Raw genomic sequence first — 22,068 nt, forward strand, 5'->3', positions numbered from 1 at the left:
TGAACTCCTATGATAGGGAATCAAGCGCCTGCCTGAGGTCTAATGCGATACACCCAGCTTGACGGTGGGCCTGCGGGGTAGCAGCCATTACTGCGTGCAACCTCCGAGTATTAAGCACCGTACTGCGGTTGGGGAGAAAGCCACACTGATGACTGTGGATAAGTGCGGGGAGATGTACCTGTATACGGTTGGCGAGGGCCTTACTCAAGACTTTATATTCAGTGGCTAACATAGAGAGGGGTCTATAGTTTGACATGTCCATTCCATCCCGTCCCGGCTTCGGTATAGACAGGCCCAACGCCTGCATTCTGGATTCCGGCAAGCGACTGGTCTCCAGAGCCGCCTTGTAGACAGTCTCCAGGGCAGGCACCAAGGACTCCGCATAGGTGAGGTAAAACTCCACAGGGAGTCCGTCCAGACCTGGCGTTTTATTTCGGTTTAGATCTTTAAGTGTGTCACGTATCTCCTGTTGAGTGATAGGGCCGTCTATACTTTTCTCAACTTCCTCCGAAAGGACTGGGAAGTCGAGGTCCTGGAAGAAGTCGGCGATTAGAGAGCCATCCACCAAGGAGGGAGGTGCATAGAGTTTCTCTAACTGAACTAAAAAAACGTTATTTAAGTCGGCTTCTGTGTGGACTACGTTGCATGCCATAGTACGGATACTGGATATGGTCAGCACTTCTGGTCTATCACTGACCATGTGGGCCAACAGGGTACCAGCTCTGTCCACCTCCACATGCTTATGCTGAAGATATGCTCTATAATCTATGGTCTGCAACATCTCCAGAGTTTCTGAGTGATCTATCTGGGTGGATTGTAGTTGCTCCCTCTTGGCAGGGTCTAGCACCGCCTCTCTCTTTAACACGTGTAATCTATCCTCAATATCCTGCAGCCTCTGGTGTGTCTCTTGTCTAGCTCCCACCAGCTGTCCTATTGTCGCCCCTCTGACCACCACCTTCAGCGCATCCCATTCAACCAGGCGCGACGGCGCAGTGTTCCAGTTTTCATTTAAGTAATTTGTAACAGTGTCGGCGAGTATTGTGCAAAATGGGGCGTCTTCCAGCAAGAGTGGGTGTAATTTCCAGGTGGGCAACGGGGTAGGTACCCTGCCCCATCTAAGGGTTAGTTCCAGGGGATTATGGTCAGGATTAAGTGGAACTGTGAACCTTCGCAAGAAGTGATCTGGAACATAGGAACCTATCAAGTCTAGTGTGGAGGCCATGTACCGGGGGAAAAAACGAGTATTACCTGTACGTCGGGTAGATTCAACGCCATGCATCTGAGAGTATCCACCCGTCTGCCCATGTAGTGAATTGGCCTGTGACCTTACCAACAGTTGTACCATGCAGGGGGGGATGTGACCTATCCAGACCAACATCCAATACTGCATTCCAATCCCCACCCAGCACCCAGGGAACCCCGACCCAGTCAGCTAAAGCCCCGCTCAGCCGGCTCAGAAAGCAATCTTGATAAAAATTAGGAGTGTAGATACTTCCAAGGACCACCAGGGAGCCATCAAGTGTGTCCTCCACGATTATATACCGTCCATGATCATCTATGCGGCATTGAAGTGCAACAAAAGGGACCCTATGCCGTACCCAGATAGTCGCCCCTCTAGAAAAGACAGAATAATTAGTGGAATAAACGGTACTCATCCATTTTTTCCTTAGTTTCTGCGCCTCAGAGTCAGTCGGGTGGGACTCTTGAAGGAATGCCACCTGTATCTTACGTCTGAGGAGTAAAGCATGTATGCAGTGTCTTTTTTGTATTGCTCCTAGGCCCCTTACATTCTACGTCAACAGGTTGTAAGACCCTACCGTGGTGGCATCCCTTATCATAATTGCATGCGGAAGCTGAGTGCAACTCCGCATGATGGTATCAAGGCTGTACTGACCAGGAGTCCCCTTTCCCCAACATGCTGAACAAAACTTGGCACAGCGCCAAACCTGCGCTGGGCCCAACAGTGGTGCACAATTGGTACAGAACAATTAACATTGCGTACGCCATGAGGGAGGTAGCCAACCTTACATCTAAACATGGTCCGTTAATGGTCAAAGGCTCAGTGGCTCAACGGTGCCCTGTCTCCCGGGGGGGTAGGGGAATTTGGAACTGCAGGGAGGGTGGGGCTTTAGCAGCAACATAGTGAAGGTAACATTATATATCTCAGAGATCCCCACCAGACATCCCGAACTCTAAAAGGCACATAATCCTGTGTACATAATAACAGAGCATTCAATAGCATCATTCACAGCAGAAGTAGTACCCTGTAGCATATCAGATTATACAGTGAGCCATCTTTTAAAAAGGATACAATAGTCTATCTGCAGCAGGGTGCCTGTCTGTCGTACTCCAAAGTCAACGGTAGGAGTCCCATGTGTCAGCATCTCGACCACTCCCCTTACTCATCAACCAAATCGTCCGCTGCTCTTGGGGTGATGGTGGGTAAAAGCACAGCACTGTGGTCAGAGTCTGAGTGTACTGTACTGTCCTCCGAGTCTGTGGCAATCTTGTTTGAATCCTCACGGAAGGAGCCGGCCACCGCCAGCGCCCCCTCCTGATCTTTGCGCTGCTGCTCTCTCAGGGGTCCCGCTCCGCCTTTCGCTCGGTTGGTGCCTTGCGTTCTTCTAGGGGTCCGCTTCAGGTGCGCCTTGAGTCCCGTGAGGTGCCCCCGTGCAGTCAGCCTGGCTGGCACCGATGCACATGACCTCCAGCCATTCCTCCACGTCCGCCGGGCTTTCGAAGAAATGAGCCTTCTTGTCGTGCATCACTTTCAGTCGGGCGGGGTAGAGGAGGGCGTACTTGAGTTGTGCCAGCTGTAGCTTTTTCTTCACCCCCTGGTAGGAGGACCTTTGTCTTTGCACCATCACAGTGTAGTCCGGGTAAAGACAGACACTGTGATTCTCGTACTGAATGAGTGTCTTGTCTCTGGCCTTCTGCAGGAGCATGTCGCCGTTTCGATAATTGAGTATTTTGACAATCAGAGGTCGGGGCTGCGTTCCAGGCCTGGGCTGCCCCGTCGGTATCCTATGCGCACTTTCAACTCAGAAGTAGGGGGAGAGACCCTCTTGAGCTACATATTCCCGGAGCCGAGTTTCCATAAAGTCAGCCACTGCATTCCCCTCGCATCGCTCCGGCAGACCAATAACGCGGATGTTGTTTCGTCTGTTTCTGCTTTCCGCATCTTCCACTCAGTCCATAAGCGGGGTGACCTGCTGTTGGAGACGCTGCAGGGAGGAGGAGTGGTCCGCCCCCGTATGGACGAGGTGCACAAAGGATTGGCTGTGATCTTTGACTGTATCCGCCAGTTTGGCATGGTCTGCCTTCAACAAATTCAGTCCCATAGTGAGCGTACCCATCTGTAGCTCCATCACAGCCCTGGAGTCCTGCATCTCCTGCAGGATGAGATCCAGTTTATCCGGCGTATCCCTGGAGTGGCCAGTCATGGTTTCCTTCGGCAAGAGAGGTCTGTTAGCCTGGCCCAACATGGCGGAAGGGGGGTCAGCACTCCGTCGTTCCTTCGTAGTCTTAGTCCGGTTCCTCCCCATTGCCCACCTTCACCGCCTGTCCTCCCGGCGGGGCTCCGCCACGGCTGGAACTACTGGGCAGCGATTTCACTCCTAGGGGCAATATTGCGCAGCCGCACACCCAGGTGTACGCCAGTGCTGACCCCGACAATGCACCTTCTTCATTTTCCTTATATGTTGCTGCTGCCAAGGCTCGTTGTTGCTCCCTCCGGACTCCGTCCCCCTGGCTCTCGACTTCTGATGCGGGACAGCTTGTGAACAGCTCTCAGTCTTCCAGAGCTTTGCTTGGTCCTCACAGCTGCAATGACAAGTTCACCGTCAACTCTCCTGTATCTTCTTTCATTGGTGGTCATTGGTCTTCCATGCCTCCTGGTCACTCCTTAGTGGCATAGACTATGTCCCCTCTGCTTGCAAGTGCACTGCTCTTCAAGAATCCACCCTTGGATTCCATTGGACTCTTTCATCTTCTTTGCCAGCGGCATCTTCACGGACGTCCTCCATTGGGGTCTACGACAGTTTCCGATGTCACTTCACATCTATGCACCTGGCTTCCCTGGTATAGGTATCCTGGTTCGTGGGTATCCACCGATGGGGTGACTCTTCAACCTTCTATCTTCCACTGCGTTTCTTTATGGTCCTCTCTGAAGGGTCCTTCTTGAAAACTGCAACTGCAACTTCTCCATTGACTTGTATTGAGTATGCTGTCGTGTTTCCACTCTGCCCACAGCCTCAGTGATACTTACCTTGGGTCCCCAGATCTTCTAAGTCTCCTGGGTCCAGTCCCAACTTTGGTCATACAGTTTGCATTTCACTATATTAGTATATTGTTTGGTGTCCCCCTGGAGACCACTGTGTATTTGTCATACTTACCTGTTCTAATATTGAAATATTGTGTGTATTGTGTTCACTTCCCCAGGTAGAAGATATACCAAGGTGTTAGTGAGTGATTATAATAAAAAATCAATAAACAATCTTGTGTCAAGGTAATAGCTTATATACACCCTATCAATAAACATTATACGATACAAGGCCAAAGTGCGTGAAAGGAACATTGCTGATCCAGTAGATAATGATCGATAGGGGAAATGGAAAGTATGAGTTCAGGTGCATTATGAAACGAGATAAGTAAAACAACAATTTAAATTGTATGCTAGGGAACCATCAACATTTAGGCACTATAAGACGCATTTTGAGAACATTAGTGAGATAAATTCATGAAGCCTAGTGGTTGTGACTGGGGTCACTCTCATATTGTTCTTGTTGAATGGCACGTTGCAGCAGTACACAATTGTAGTCACGGGCTATTCACTGCAAGCGATTTTCAAAAGCTAGATGGAGAACGGAGGATAGGGCCATACACAGGTGAAAAAAAATGAGTACACTCGATAGTTTATTGAGGTTATAAAAAGCTCCATTTAAGGCACTCAACTGGAGTAGACAGTCTTATTCAAAAATAATTCCTGCAAAATCTAAATTCTGTTTTACAAATGAAAGATGGATCCTGGTCTTCAAAAGCATACAGTGCAATTTCTGGAAATTGAGGGCTTTCTTAAGAGTTTGGTGGACAAACTATTCTGTCAAAAATATGGTGGATATCCCATCTACCATATTACAAGTGCCATAGCCTATAATGCAATTGGAATATGGCAGATGGGATATCGGTCACAATTGTGATCGAGTATCCCGTCTGACAAACTCTACATAAGGCTCATAGACTTTATAGCAAAATCACACCACTCTGAAATAGAGATTTATGAATCTCAATAAATCCTGTCCAATAGAGCTAACTATTGTGTACTGTGTTTTTGAATGAGTTAACCATGATACGTTAATAGAAATGTCCTGCCAACTGCACATAGAAACTAGTACCCCAAATAGGGATATTGTTTGACAATTTCAATATTATTACCATTGTTCGACCACTGTTGAAGGGCAACTAACCCACAAGCACCTATTATCACTTATTTTCATTACCAATAAGGTAGAGGCACTTGTAAGTCACCAAGTATCAAGTTGATGCTGCAGTCCAATCAGGTGATGTCAAATAATTCTAGATCGAGGCATACATCAGTATAGATAGCTATGATGATTCTTGATTGGGAGGTAAACAATTCAACAATTTAACAAATGTAGGAAAGTCAGATATATAAAGTAAAAGTAATGAAGGACCAAGAAGACAGCTCTATTTCAAGGCATTAGCTATAGGATTGTTTGTAGCTAGCCCAACCATAACCTGTAGGCAAGTGTTGGAACGGAATTTTCTTTATTAATACCTCATTCTTTCCATTCCATCTATATGTATTTAAGTAACCTGATATGGAAATGCTCAATTTTTTCTATTGTTATCTTTATTCTTATTTTTATGTTGTTGCACATATATTTCTCTGAGGGAAGCAGTGCTGCAAGTTTACCTATTAGGAAGCAGCTTGTTTGAGCTTTGCAGGATTATGACCTCTCTCTTCCCACCCCATAACAATCTGATTTCCCACGCCTAAGGACATGTCATGGTATTAGTATGGTCTGATTAAAGTGTGATGCGTTTGTTTTCATTCAGATTATAGCAGAGAAGAATCATACCTCCACAATGGAAAAAGAGAATGCAACCATCACTGCAAAAGCAAGGATGCATGTGGACATGATTGCTGTGAGTTAAGAATTTCAGAATTTCAGCATGTGAGAGATTACATTTTTGTGGCAATTTTGTATGTTCGAAATCATAAAGCCTCGTGCAAAAATTAGCCAATTTGGAAGCAGCTAATATACACAATTTAATGAAAAGGTAAAAATACTCTGAGTACCACTGTTTAACTCCTACTCCTGCACCACTACTGACATATTTTATTTGTAAATGTTTTTTCAGAGGAATACATTAACCTGCAGGTTTCTCTCCTTTTGAATATCCAGGCGCCATTCTGGATCCAGGAACCTTTCGCGAAGGGAGCGGTATGCAGACCTTATTCACCTCTCCCTGTGCCCTCTCTCTGTTTGATCTTGCTCCGGTCTCAATCACAGGGGTATGTTCTACATCCCAACCTTCAGAGCCTCCACCTACATGCCTGGAGGTTGAGCAGGGTACCCTGAATTCATTCTCCTTACCCCTGAAGTGGTGGACATTATTCTATTCTCTAGACGCCTCTCCTCTTATTTTAGCAGATCAGCCACATTTGTCAAATGGTGTGCAGACAGATTCTTAGATGCTCTTAAGGCTAATTTGTCTGAAATCCTCTGTTATGCCCTCTATTTAGCCCAGCAGGGCTGTTCATTTGCAACAGTTAAATGGTATTTGTCAGCGTTAATGGCTTTTCTACATTTACCTGATCAACCATCTCTGTTTAAATCACCATTTGTCTTACAGATCCTAAAGGGTCTTACAAATGGATCCCCTCTATTCCTTCATCATGCCACAATGAGGCCTTCATTTGTTCCTTACATAGTTGATGTGCACTCAATTTGAGCCCTACACAGCTGTCCTTATGTTTATTGTCCTTCAAAACTATTTTCCTGATTGCTATCACATTAACTCTTGTGGTAGCTAACTACAGGTTCTGAGTGTGACGCCACTCTTACGTACTTTCTTTCCTGATAAACTGGTGTGTTACAAACCAGAGCTGTGTTTCTCCCTAACGTTATTGTTCACTTTGACTTGGGCCAGCTCATCACTCTTTCTGCCTTCTATCCTCTTCCTCACCCTATGAAGGATGAAAAAGACTACACCGGCTTGACCCCAAAGTAGCAGTCAGCTTTTACATAGACAGAACCTGTGAGTTCAGACTCGATGACCAACTATGGGGTATATTGGAAAAATGAAAGGAAAGAATGTTCAGAAAAAGGTGTTATCTCAGTGGATCCTCTTGTTTATCGAAATATGCTACTCCGTCTTCTCACTCTAAAGACGGCTTTCCTAGTTGCTATTACCTCTGCCAGAAGAGTGAGTGAGCTCCAGGCCCTTTCCTCCAAATCTCCTTTCCTTTGTGTTCATCCGGATAAGGTGGAGCTCCAGGCCCTTTCCTCCAAATCTCCTTTCCTTTGTGTTCATCCGGATAAGGTGGTTTTAAGGACCCGTTCTTCCTTTTTGCCAAAGGTTTTCACGCCCTTCCACATTGAGCAGACCATCACTTTGCCCACCTTCTTTCTGCCTCCGCATCCTTCAAGGTAAGAGGAGAGGCTCCACCGTCTGGACCCAAAACGTGCGCTCGCATTCTATCTGCAGCTTATGCAACAGTTCTGGGTGGATGATCAGCTTTTTGTTGGTTACGTGGGCGCCAAAAAAGGTCGGGCTGTGCACAAATGGACCATCTCCAGGTGGGTCGTTCTCTGCATCAAAGCATGTTACTCTTTGGCCAAGAAGGAACCTCCTGTGGGGCTGCGTGCCCATTCGACCAGGGCGACTGCAGCCACTACTGCCTTGGGATGCGGCATTCCCTTGCTGGACATTTGTCAGGCAGCTAAGTGGGCCTCCCTGCACACGTTTACCAAGCACTACTTCCTTGACAGCCAGGTCCGGAGAGATGCTTCTTTGGCCGTTCTGTGCTTTGTGACTTTCTGGTGTAATTTTGTTCGCAGAACAACCACCGGGGTTAGTATTGCTGGGGTATCTATTCTAAGGTGAAGAATCTATCACTAAAGTGTCTCTTTCAAATGCACAAGTTACTACTTCTGCAACTATATATCTGTAAGACACATTAGTTACTGATAGATTCCTTACCACTCCACCCATCCTCCCCGTTCTGTGAACTGATTACTAGGTTAAGGTCATCCCCCTTTTAGGCCCTAGTTTCATGCACCAATGGTCAGTATTTTGCATGGCTCTGCGTTTCGGCGCGGAAAGTCGTGTACAGAACTGACGTCAGTGCACATGGGTGGCGCCTAAGTAGTCGCCGTGACGTCATCCCAGTGCTTACGACGCAAGTGACGGACGCACAGCAGCGTGACGCCACCTACCGACGTGCAGGGGTACTGCTAAGCAAAAAGTTTCCGGATCAAGTCTGATGCCTGTGGAATATTCTAAGGTAAGGAATCTATCACTAACTAATGTGTCTTACAGATATATTATAACACAAGTAGTATCTTGTGCATTCATTATAAATACTCACTAACAAATTGCAATATCTCCTACCCAGAGATTGAACCACAATACACACAATAATTTAGTAATAAAACACGTAAGAAGCACAAACACACAGTGGTCTCCAGGGGGAGCCCAAACTATATACTAATAAAGTGGAATGCTAACCGCAAAATAAGTCAATACTGGACCCAGAAAGAAGAACTGGGGACCCAAGAAACCACCCAAGGTAAGTACCCAGGAACCCTAAGGAGGCCATAGAAGTCAATAGATATGTCGTGGTTGTAGTTTTTAAGAAGAAGGATCCTTCCCAGAGGACCCTGAAGAAACATTGTGGAAGAGAGAAAGTTGGAGATTCACCCCACCTTTGGATACCCTGTGAACCAGGATACCTACACCAGGGAAGCCGGGTGCATAGGTGTGAAGTGACGCCGGAAACCGCCATAGACCACAATTGAGGACTTCAGTCAAGATGCTGCTGGGGAAGAAGGTGGAAGAGTCCTGTGGAACCCAAAGGTGGATTCAAGATGAGAGGTAACTGCAAGCAGAGGGGACAGAGTCTATGCCACTCTGAAATGACCAGGAGGCACAGAAGACTGCAGCTATGCAGACCAGGAGATGCTGTAGAAGACCAGGAGCTGTTCATGATCTGTCCGACATTGAATGTCAATAGCCAGGGGGTCGGTGTCCGTCAAGAGTACCAACAAGCCTTGGCAATGGCAATAAACGTGGTAGAAAACAAAGGTGCAGTGTCAGGACCAGCAAGGTCCAAGTGACTCACCATGAGCAGGTACGTCAGAGCAGGTCTCAAGCAAGCAGGGGAGCCCGTTGGAGCCAAAGAAGACCCTCAAGATGACTCACAGGTTGGAGGCACAGGAGTCACAAGAGGGTGTCAAGCAGTTCACCAATGATGAAGGCCAACGGTGCAGAGGATGTGGTGAGGACAAAGATCTTGGTAGCAAGAGATGTTTGAAGCTGGATCTTCTTGGAGCCTAAAGATCCCTGGAGAAGAGAGACAACAAACCTTGGCAATGGCAAATCAACACTGTGTACTGGGGTACTGCTATAGTGGTTCTGACAAGGGATACTGGCTTTAAATGTGCTGTGAAGACAGTGCAAGCCTCGAGGAAGTTGCAGAACTACTACCTGTTTTGCTGAACCTTTCAGAGACCGTCGGAGCTCAGGAACAGCAGACCAGTAAGCTTTGTTGCAGTGCCTGCATATGAAGGGGTGTGACTCCTTCACTCCAAAGGAGATTCTTTCAGGTGTCTTGGATGTCCACAGGCCTGTAGAAGCACCTGTATGGAGCACAGGCACAGACGATGCAGAAGACTGGCAAGACGATGAGTCCAGGAGCAGCAGAAGTCCTCCCAGTGCAGTCTCAGTTCCCAAAGCGAAGTCCATCGGAGTCCAAAGTGCCCAAACAGTTGAATATGAAGTGGTTTCAGATCTGAACTTGTCCAACGATGAATCTAAGGAACCACCCAAAGGTAAGCCCTCAACTACCCTCAGGAAAGGGTTTTGGATGATTATGGGGTCCCTCCCAGAGGAGGGGCTGGACAGTGGGGAGGATACACCCATGTCTTTTGTCCAGTTTCACGCCAGAGCTGGAACTAGCGGCTCTGAAAACTGGTTCCAACAAGGAGGGCACCAAATGAGCCATTCAGAGCAGTCTGGTGGCACTGGCGAATTCCCCACCCTGGCCCTTACTGCGATGTGATCACACCTCTCTGTGACAGGAGACCTATTCTCCTGCATTCCCCTGCTCGAGCTTGGCTCAGTAGCAGGAGAGTAGAATCATGTCTCTGGTCAGCAGCAGTCATAGTTTGCTGACCAGGACTGGAAGACTGGTACCGGGGACACTGAGGGCATCCCGGAGGGACCCCACAGTGCATGGAATAATACCTCCAACACCGTTTACGGTGTTGGGGTATGAGTCAACATGTTTGACACCAAACACACCGATTTCTTTGCACCTCATTTAGAGGTAGCCGTCGTGTAATGACGCCTAAACACTCTATGTATCGTAATGGCTGACACACTTACAACCCAGGAGAATAGACTTGTGGATTGTAATGGGTGTTCTGCTCATGCAGAGGCACCCTCACACTTACAACCAAGCACCCTGCCTTAAGGATTGAAAGTCCTGTCATAGAGGTGACTTATAGATGTTAAGAGTAGTGACCCCAGATATAAGGAAACTTATATCAGCTGTGAGAGGTACAAGCAACAGCTCACACAGGCTGCAATTGCAGGCCTGGAGTCACAATTTGAGTGGACTCCCATGACTTGCTTCAACCCAGGGGGGACCCCTGGTGTACCTTAACCCTGGGTACCTTAGTACCATATACTAGGGGCTTACAATGGTACACCAGTAGCCAATCTGGAGGGTACCTAAGTACACACCATGGTCCAATTTAGAGAAGAAGCACAAAGACTTGGTTCTTGATTGGCAGGATCCCAGTCATACTAGCCAGAAAAACATAATGACACCAGCAAAAAGTGGGGTTAACCATGAAAGCAGATCTTACTTTCCTACAGTTAGTGCATTTGTCATTTGCCTTTAGTTTTATGAGAGACATGTGCGGGTAATGGCTGTGACTCTAATTACATCAAATCCAATCAAATGCCCCAATGGGACAATCAACATACTGCTACTGTGCCACCCACTACATGATTGTAAACAAGTTTTTTTCACAGATCATTGTTTACAATTTGTGTTTTTTCTGTCTAGCTACTCCTGGTCACCAGCATCGTCCATCTCGCCAGGATGTAACTGCCCAGCTGCAGCAGCAAAAGGTGGAGGTGATCAGGGCCGAGTTCTAGTAGCTGGTGGCCCTGTAGTAGGAGGAGGCAGATGTCCAGGATCCCAGCGAGGTACCAAGACCAGAAGCACCTCCAGCTTCTTTGCAATCAAATTGGCGTTGCAGTCTGCTGGCAGTTGCTGCCAGCAATCATCATTATTCACTGCTGTCCCCCACTCAGACTGCTGTTTACTAAGCCAAGTCCTTTCAAGGCTGGAGCGGATGGAAGCCCAGCAGAGACAAGTGGATAGGCACCTCACCCAGCTCCTGATCCTGGCATAGTGCCTAATACAATCTCTTTTGATGGGTTGTACTTAGTTGTTGTTGTGGGTGGGGAGGGTGGGGATGTGGGAGTTGGGTTTGAGGCTTATACAGTTTGGACTACTTTTTTTTTTCCTGGACAGGGGACATTTTGATTGTAGTTAGACAATGGTTGGGAAGGGGGAATTTCATTTTTTTGGGAAGAGGGGTGGGCCAGCCATTGTGGTAGGTGGAAGGGTGGGTTTTTGATTGTTTGGGTTGAATATTAAGTATTTAAGTTTCGTTGTTTATGCCTCAAATCTAGAATTTTGGGGGTGTTTTACTTTTCACTGCTGCCTTTGAGTGCAACCTATTTTTTCAATTTGCTGATAGTGTAAAATAGCAATTAGGTATGTGCTATGCCTATGTGATCCACTTGTCCAACTACTTTCCTAGTCTCTCTAGTCTTCAACTATATTAACCACTAAGGGAGGGTGCCATTGCCTATATTGGGGACAAGAATTTAGTAGAGCAGCGTAGCGAACCATAGTTCTCTTACCGAATAGAAGAAGTGAGGGCTGCAGGGTTTCTCAAAATGCCATGGTGGTCATAGCAGTAGCAAGCTAAAGCACTAACAACAGTGAAGGAATCAGAAGTGAGGTCCCACTCCCACCTAGGTAAACTCCAAGTGTATGATTTTATTGGAAGGATCATATATATTATTATATCACAGCTTTTACAAACAATTGAGACCAGACTACTACACAACAAAGAATACCTGATAATAAAAATATAACAAACAATACTAAATTATTTAGAGCAATGGCGAGCTAGTATTTCAATTAAAACAAAAGTGACACTCGAATTGTGATTCATGAAAAGGACTTAAAATCTATGTGGACATGGTTATTGGTTAAGTGTTTACGTAACGCAACACACAATGCCTGAATGATGATGCTGATGAATGATGTTCTTCTATATTTAAAATATCCATCACTTTATTCATGGGTGGGTAAATGGGGCCAGTGTGGACTATTGGTTCAGTAATAGAAGTAGAAGTGAATATCCTGAACTGAGTTGGTGTTGCTTTCACCACATCTGCCCCACAAAGTGTGTGATCAATTAATGGTGCAAATTGTTAAATCACACCTCAATAAATCACACAGCTCAGGGAAAGAGGTTTAGGGGGTTGATTAAATGAATGGATGGGTAAGGGTTTTTGGGGAAAGGTGTGACAAAGGCAAACACTACATAAAGACAATATGCATCTGGGCAATGAGAAGCCAACCATCATCAATCTGTTGTGGGAGGAAAAGGAAACGAATGAATGACCATGACACAGTTAAATTAAATTAGCAAACCAAACAGTCCGTCAGCCCCAGAGAGACTCAAATTATATTATTATATATCTAAATTTTCTGTCACCTAGGTTTTGAAAATACTAAATACAAATAAAAAATTAGTAAAGCGAACAAGACACAGAGTTCTAACAAAATATTATTTAAAGAAAAATGATACTGTATTACCAATCTTCTTTGATTGTCCGTCAATCTTGCGTGCCTCGATAATGTGGTCCGGTAAAGTAGGCGCAAATTTTATGGTGCTTTTGCCTTTTTGAGCAGGAGAAGAGAAGGCCTGCGGAATGTAAAACAAAAATTATATTGTAGAATCAAGGAGAAGGACAGAAGGTAACCTTCATAAGAAGTGCATCGCAAGAGAGAATAGTCCTTTTTGCAATCATTCATTTTATAACTGATTTGCGATCAATTAGCTGAGAGCAATTAAAACAAACAACACCAATCACAGACAAGTAACTGCATGTATTGGGGTGATCAAACTCGCAACTGTCATGATCATCATCATTATAATAAGATGTAGTCTAGCACCTGTATAATGTGATGATCACCACATGTCTGTTTCCAGTTATCTACAACAGGCCCCCATCCAACCACCACATAGTGTCAAATTTGAGTCAGCCAGCACACACACTCAGCAACATTGCATTTCCCAAATCAAGTAAAATCAACGCGCCTCTCTCACCACCACTCCAAAGAGTTGAGTAGGACTCCTAGAGTCATCACCAAATGTTGGTTTCTGTGAAGTTGATAGCTTCCTTCTTCTGGTGGCAGGTATCGAAGTAATCATGCCTTGAGTCCTTCCATCATCTCAACCTGACTCAGAGTAATGTGTCCTACCCTGAACCAACTGAGTCCAGACTCAAATGCGATAGATCGACCTGTAGTGCTATACTGTTGATGAACAACAAGAGAAACATTGAGTCATTTTTTGTTCAGACTAGTTTTGTGTTTTGTAGCTAAAGGGACTGGTTGGGTCTTTGAAGAGTGTGAAGCAGAATACAAAGCAGTGTGGACCCGGGTAAACAAATCTCGCTAAGTGTCAAAGGGGAAGGAAAAAATCACCGTCATTAGGCCAACAACATTGTAAATGATCACAAACACAATCAAGCTTAATAGTTATAGTTAAACACCCAGTCTCACTGCCTGTCACCACATGAATCATTTCAGCACACTCATGAACAACAATCAGTCATGATGTATATGAACCTTTGGTGCATGCATGCCATTTCCCTTTTCTAATTCAAGTGCGGTGATGGTGGTACATTGCTAATCCTCTTTGTTTCACACATTGGCCAGTCTTGCTATTAGCTTGTAGGGCTGTCCTTCCTGTCTACTGTATGATTGCATGTTTTTAATTTGCTTATATGATTTCTACCTTTATTTCCTATTCTTCACTTTAAGCAAGATGTCATGATTTTAATTAATTGACCATCAATAAAACTTTATTTTTTTCTTTATTTTTGTAAATCAAATAATGTTGAGAAGTCCGGCTAGGGGGATAAATAAAGGATAGATAGGCATGGGATGAGGCAGGCAAAAATGTGTCTCTCAAATCTCCAATAGGGGGTGGGCTTCTTCACGGGGAACTGGTCCAACTCCAATCTGGCATTGTAATGTGTCTAAAATGGTGGGGCTGCATTAGTCAGCCAGACACAAACAAACCAAAACAAAATTAGATGATGTTCCCCAAGCTATATCTTTTTTGTTGTTGTTGTCAAACCTGAAAGAAATAGAAAGTTCGATGGTTGGTGGCCCAGGCCTAGTAGTCAGGGAAGTAGATTTCAACCTTATACTCAGGTGGTTCACCCAGAATTTGGTCAGCTAACACACTACTACCATGACCTGAATCTGACAAATCGCCCTCATCCTCCTCCTGTCCTACTTCTGAAATAGTGCAATTTGGTATAATAAAGTGCAAATGTATTTTGATCATCTACATGATTTGGGGTGAGAGACTGGTCCTTCCCACTGTGACAAGTGCACCAGCTCCACTGAATACAGACTTAGTGGACACACTGGCTGCCGGGGAAGTCAGATACTTTATTGCCAGCCTGCTGAGCACTGGCCATAGGCACCCCTTCACATACCAATACACCAATGGGTTTTGATCAAGCTAGACCTCTGTTGGGTTATCCATATAGGCCCGGACCATCCTCTCAATAGTCATTTGTGCTCCACCTTGCTTGACATCTTTTGCCTTTGCCTCTGCACTGGACTTAAATTCTGCCTTTAGAAACCAACAAAATGCAGATTTTGGGGCTCCTGTTCCTGTTGTTGCTGGTGTTCTTGTTGGTTTTGGCTGCTGTGAGCCAATAGCGCTTCCCTAAGGTTCTGAAGTTGAAGACTGCACCACAGAACTTGAGCTCTGGAGGAGTGGGCCTCTAATTCCCAGCCATTCTTTTTCTAGGTGTTTGGCTTGCTTGGCAATCCATGTCTTGTAGTTTAAAACATCCCTGTCTGAAAAAAGAATGAAAGTGAACAGTGATTGTTTGTACCGTGGATCAAGAATTGTGGCACACATGTAATGTTTGGGTGGCACAATGTCTCTGCACCCTTGTATTAACAGATAAACAAAGGATTACGCTCTCTACCAACTCATGCACATATTTTTCTTTTGTTCAAATGTACATACATTGCAGACACCTCCTTTAGCTATTCCTGTAGCATGTGCAGCAACTGGATAGCTTGGCCCATGTTACTGTCCTCCTTGCTGACTTCCTGTTTGAAAACCTCAAAAGGAAGCAGCATCTCTGTCAGGCATTTGACTAGGCCCTATTGACCCATCTGAATAATCATGCCCTTCATAGTTGAATCCCCTCTTTGCATGACATATTCATTGATCGGTCTGCACTGCTCAAACAGACGTTGCAACATACAGTACAGTAAAACCTCCTGTATTGTTACAGGGATTCTGCTCAGACACCGAACTGTGCACAGAGACTTAGGACCTCAGTGAATTAGGGTGTGCCAAAACTCACCTTAGTACCTAAAATCCCCTACCAGAATAGCAATCAGTGTCACATTAGCTCTTTGTCCTATAGCAAAGAAACCAATGATTAGACAACCTAGACCATGGGACTAAGGACCATCTCAAGAATGGTGGAAAGTGAGAACACTCTTTTGTTAGACGTTCATACCAGTCCACAACAGGAGTAAAATAGAGACACTGTAAGGTTAAAATGTTTATTTTAACGACATGATCTCAAGCACAGTATTTTAGTCAACATAAGTATACATATGTTTAAGAATAATACGGTCAGCATGGTTACAATTCCATAAAATACAAAAGGAGGAATCATATTACAATGATAGTGCAAACAGGTGATAAGAGCGCCTAGTTTAAGCACCCTCCCTATCTAGGAACTATGTTTTTATAAAACTATAGAAGGTCTCTTGAGCTTTCTTAGGGGGATCCATTTACCTGTCTGCTCAGTAAGTGTAAATTACATCAGGATGGGTTAGTCTCTCTGCATGCCTGGAATCTTCCAAGTGTGTTCAATTCTGGCAAGTTTGCTATGATAAAGGTGCCTACTCGGCTTGCAGCTGCCAAATGGTTGTGTCTAGAAAGTGTTATACGGACACGCCGATAAACAGGCACGCACGTTATGATAACCTTGGCGGCTCAGCACTCACTGTACAGACTGGGGGCACAATGTTTGTCTAGGGATATCGAAAAACAATGTATAGACCTTCATGAAAGCTAACTCTGCAAAAACAGCTAAGCAGTGTTGTGTGCAAAAAAGCAGCAAAAGGTAAAGTGCCGTTTAAACTCCTAATAAGCCATGCTAACTTAACATGCACGCAGAAAGAGGCCCATAAACCACACTAGACCCCCCCTCCCCCCCCCCCATGTTCGGGGAACACACAGCACTCAGGGCAAACATCATAGAACACAGAGTTCAAGTTCGAAGGAGACAGAACGAGGTTCTGAAATTTTGCCAAATGTGAAATTTAGGAATGAAAATTCAAAAATCCAAATCAGTGAATACAAACACATGTGGCCATGCTGTGTGAAAAGACCTCAAATATGTAAGGAAAAAATCAAGATAAAAAATAAAAAATATTCACGAGTTCAGCACATGTCTATGAAGTAAAACAAAACTATACTTCAGTCCAACAACGAGTAAGCACCAAATGTTGCAACTGCTTCCAACAAGAAGTCGTTGTTTTCATCCATGAACATGTCAGCCATCCAATTAAGCAAAGGGAAAGAACATACATGTTCCTTGATTGCCGGAGCCTCTAGCATCATCAGAGGACAACTCGGGCTTATTTCAAGATAACTGCGATCCAGAAAGTCATTGGCCACAGTCCAAACGTTCCAATTGCCTAGAACCCATGTGCAGCTGCGCAGGCCATAATCCCGGTACTAGAACAGTCTGTTTCATGAGCAACTAAGGGACTCATTAGTAGATTAAAATCCAGTTCAGGAGACACCGTGTTGCAGAGACACAAATCCAGGGCCCATTCAAAATCGCAATCCAGCCAATGGAAAACAGGTTGCACGCAAGTGAAGAAAGAGAACAGGAAGGATAAACCATACGCCACACTTAGAGTCGTCAAAGGCAGCGCTCCATAGTATTCTAGCATCCGTTTACTCAGGTGGAGCAGCCAGGACTGTACGTCGTGGGGCACAGAATGTGCATCCATTTTCTAATAAACAAAATAACAGAAGTAGGCTGGTGCCCAAACCAGGAGCAAGGGGAAACCTTCAAAGTCACTCGAAAAAATCGAATGAAAAAATGCAGGGATCACTCCAAATATAGTCTGAAATTAGGTTACTAGGCCAGAGCATACTACTTTAAAAAAAATGTGCCAGGCCAGTAGTTGACGAGGCATTTAAGATTGTGTGGATCAAAGCACCGAAGTGCAAGGGAGGGTCCGTGTTTAATAAAGCATTAACCTCAGTACGAGTATTTGCAACGTGAAGGACGAATGTCTCAGGCGCAGATGTAAGAGGAACTTCCTTCTGGGAAAAAAGAGCTCTTATTCTGCTCATCTTGTTGAACTCTGCTTTCAAGGTCAGAATCGAGGGCCAGATGGAAACATCAAGCCTGCCATGCAGAGGAGGGAATAACACATTCTTGCAGCAAGTTACACGCTGGGAAACAGTAACTATATAAGCAATACCTACGTGCATTCCACAACACTCTTCATTATTTAATAATAAATAACTACCATTAGCAAGCAATGTGAATGTTGGTGTAATGGTCGAAACTGGAATGACTTTTAAAACACATGCTAAATTTGGTGCAAGTACATTACATGAGCCGTGCAATTGAAGATTCCTGCATGTTAATGAATGATCTGGTGTATTGATGCAATCTTCGCCATTCAAAAAAACTTTTTTCCATCCCTCAAACATCTATATGTGAATGGGAGATTCCAAACTTCATGAAGATATGCACCACCCAGGGGTTCAAATCTGCCTATAGCATAGTGTTTCATGCAAGCCTCAAATTTGAAAAGAGATAAGGGTAAGGTTATTAACCCGTGGATAAGCCAAACTGCCGAATTGGCTTCTGCAACAGAAAAAGGTAAAGGTTCTAACTTTTCAATATGCAACAGGGAAAATGTGGCATCTTTCATTGACATAAATTGCTGTTTAACAGTCAAAATGAAAGGCAGACATAATAAACTCGCGTTCATGTAATCCCATGGAACACTGCCATTTATTAACATCTGCAAAGTCCAGGCAAACTGCATAACAGAAAAGTCCAATTTTTTTGTTCTAGACCAATTGGACTTTCATTTATATTCAAGCTCCCTCGAGCTGGTGGGGCTGACGAGCCGGGTTACGCACCTGCGTGCCACGAGTGGTACCGAACCTGTGGATATTTTCTGGCAGCCTATGCAGCACCCCTACATCTATACCTACTCCCTGCTGACGAGAGGCAACAACCTCGAAACACGTGTCCAGGGATGGCCAACGCGACTTGGATTTTTTTGCTCTAGACCCTGGCAGAAGCGTACCCGCTGATGCTAACTACATGGACCACAGTGCTTTGGAGCAACACGCTGATAGGACAAGCAGTGTGCGACCAATTGGACTTTCATTTATATTCAAGCTCTCTCAAGCTGGTGGGGCTGACGAGCCGGGTTACGCACCTGCGTGCCACGAGTGGTACCGAACCTTAGGATATTTTCTGGCAGCCTATGCAGCACCCCTACATCTATAACTACTCCCTGCTGATGAGAGGCAACAACCTCGAAACACGTGTCCAGGGATGGCCAACGCGACTTGGATTTTTTTGCTCCAGACCCTGGCAGAAGCGTACTCGCTGATGCTAACTACATGGACCACAGTGCTTTGGGGCAACACCCTGATAGGACAAGCAGTGTGCGACCAATTGGACTTTCATTTATATTCAAGCTCTCTCGAGCTGGTGGGGCTGACGAGCCGGGTTACGCACCTGCGTGCCACGAGTGGTACCGAACCTGAGGATATTTTCTGGCAGCCTATGCAGCACCCCTACATCTATACCTACTCCCTGCTGACGAGAGGCAACAACCTCGAAACACGTGTCCAGGGATGGCCAACGAGACTTGGATTTTTTTGCTCTAGACCCTGGCAGAAGCGTACCCGCTGATGCTAACTACATGGACCACAGTGCTTTGGGGCAACACGCTGATAGGACAAGCAGTGTGCGACCAATTGGACTTTCATTTATATTCAAGCTCTCTCGAGCTGGTGGGGCTGACGAGCCGGGTTACGCACCTGCGTGCCACGAGTGGTACCGAACCTGAGGATATTTTCTGGCAGCCTATGCAGCACCCCTACATCTATACCTACTCCCTGCTGACGAGAGGCAACAACCTCGAAACACGTGTCCAGGGATGGCCAACGAGACTTGGATTTTTTTGCTCTAGACCCTGGCAGAAGCGTACCCGCTGATGCTAACTACATGGACCACAGTGCTTTGGGGCAACACGCTGATAGGACAAGCAGTGTGCGACCAATTGGACTTTCATTTATATTCAAGCTCTCTCGAGCTGGTGGGGCTGACGAGCCGGGTTACGCACCTGCGTGCCACGAGTGGTACCGAACCTGAGGATATTTTCTGGCAGCCTATGCAGCACCCCTACATCTATACCTACTCCCTGCTGACGAGAGGCAACAACCTCGAAACACGTGTCCAGGGATGGCCAACACGACTTGGATTTTTTTGCTCTAGACCCTGGCAGAAGCGTACCCGCTGATGCTAACTACATGGACCACAGTGCTTTGGGGCAACACGCTGATAGGACAAGCAGTGTGCGACCAATTGGACTTTCATTTATATTCAAGCTCTCTCGAGCTGGTGGGGCTGACGAGCCGGGTTACGCACCTGCGTGCCACGAGTGGTACCGAACCTGAGGCTATTTTCTGGCAGCCTATGCAGCACCCCTACATCTATACCTACTCCCTGCTGACGAGAGGTAACAACCTCGAAACACGTGTCCAGGGATGGCCAACGTGACTTGGATTTTTTTGCTCTAGACCCTGGCAGAAGCGTACCCGCTGATGCTAACTACATGGACCACAGTGCTTTGGGGCAACACGCTGATAGGACAAGCAGTGTGCGACCAATTGGACTTTCATTTATATTCAAGCTCTCTCGAGCTGGTGGGGCTGACGAGCCGGGTTACGCACCTGCGTGCCATGAGTGGTACCGAACCTGAGGATATTTTCTGGCAGCCTATGCAGCACCCCTACATCTATACCTACTCCCTGCTGACGAGAGGCAACAACCTCGAAACACGTGTCCAGGGATGGCCAACGCGACTTAGATTTTTTTGCTCTAGACCCTGGCAGAAGCGTACCCGCTGATGCTAACTACATGGACCACAGTGCTTTGGGGCAACACGCTGATAGGACAAGCAGTGTGCGACCAATTGGACTTTCATTTATATTCAAGCTCTCTCGAGCTGGTGGGGCTGACGAGCCGGGTTACGCACCTGCGTGCCACGAGTGGTACCGAACCTGAGGATATTTTCTGGCAGCCTATGCAGCACCCCTACATCTATACCTACTCCCTGCTGACGAGAGGCAACAACCTCGAAACACGTGTCCAGGGATGGCCAACGCGACTTGGATTTTTTTGCTCTAGACCCTGGCAGAAGCGTACCCGCTGATGCTAACTACATGGACCACAGTGCTTTGGGGCAACACGCTGATAGGACAAGCAGTGTGCGACCAATTGGACTTTCAAACTGCATAACAGAACGCAATTGATTTTGCCCATGATATAATACTGCAACATCTTCTTGCACAATATCACCCACAGATGATACAATATTGTCTAGAGTGTAAATTTGGGAAGAAAGGGTGCTAAAGCTATTATCTACAACTGCAAGCACTTTTTCTGAATTGGCCTGATAAATAGCTCTAAGCCTAGAAGAAGCTTCAATTTGAGACAGTTTCCAAACCTCATTGTAAGCAGCATATATCCGTCTTTTCGATCTGCCACTCGCAAGTCCTTTCACAAAATCCTTTAAATCGACAGAGTCAGTGAGTTTGGACAAGATGAATGTCTGAGCCAACTCTGGCACAATTTGCCTACAGAATAGGTGGGGGCTGAGTGGTGAGTTTGAAAATCGGGATCGATTCTAACCTCTGTATAGACAAGGGTCAGACCCAGAAAACGTAGCTGGCATGAATCTGCACTTTTTTGCCACAGCAACCAGCCTTCGGAATTAATGCTGGAAACATTAAAAGAGGAATTGCTAAACAGTGCCTGTATTTCACTCAGTGAAGTACTGGTATAATTATTCCAATGGGGAAATTCACCTAAATCAGGAAATGAAGGAGTATTTAATATTTTAGAAGTAGCCAATCCAAGCATGTGGTTTGTGAAATAGTGTCATTCACAATCAACACATGGTTTGGGATGAGACATGCACGATGCAAAGCCTCACTTTTAGAACCCCAAACAGATTTAAGATCAATAGTAGCTCTCCACAGTTCATAGCCCCCAACAGCAAACTGGTCAATAATGGACTTCAAATAAAGCAATTTGGTGTGGGTAAGTCTAACCTTGGAAACTGACTTTCCAGTCAATATAAAATAAAATGTATTAGGGTTGGATTGATCAAAA

At 45.6% G+C, this 22,068-nt stretch overlaps 1 protein-coding gene across 1 annotated transcript in view; it reads left to right on the plus strand.

The window, feature by feature from the left end:
- Positions 1-22,068, plus strand: part of HFM1 (helicase for meiosis 1) — a 2,890,879-nt gene that overhangs the window by 2,158,285 nt on the left and 710,526 nt on the right. Inside the window, exon 30 of the mRNA XM_086925623.1 lies at positions 6,079-6,168. Coding sequence (XP_086781749.1) covers positions 6,079-6,168 — 90 coding nt within the window. The remainder of the gene's footprint in view (positions 1-6,078; positions 6,169-22,068) is intronic.

This window comes from Lissotriton vulgaris, chromosome 1_1 (assembly GCF_964263255.1).
Source record: "Lissotriton vulgaris chromosome 1_1, aLisVul1.2, whole genome shotgun sequence".
Classification (NCBI taxonomy): Eukaryota; Metazoa; Chordata; class Amphibia; order Caudata; family Salamandridae; genus Lissotriton; species Lissotriton vulgaris.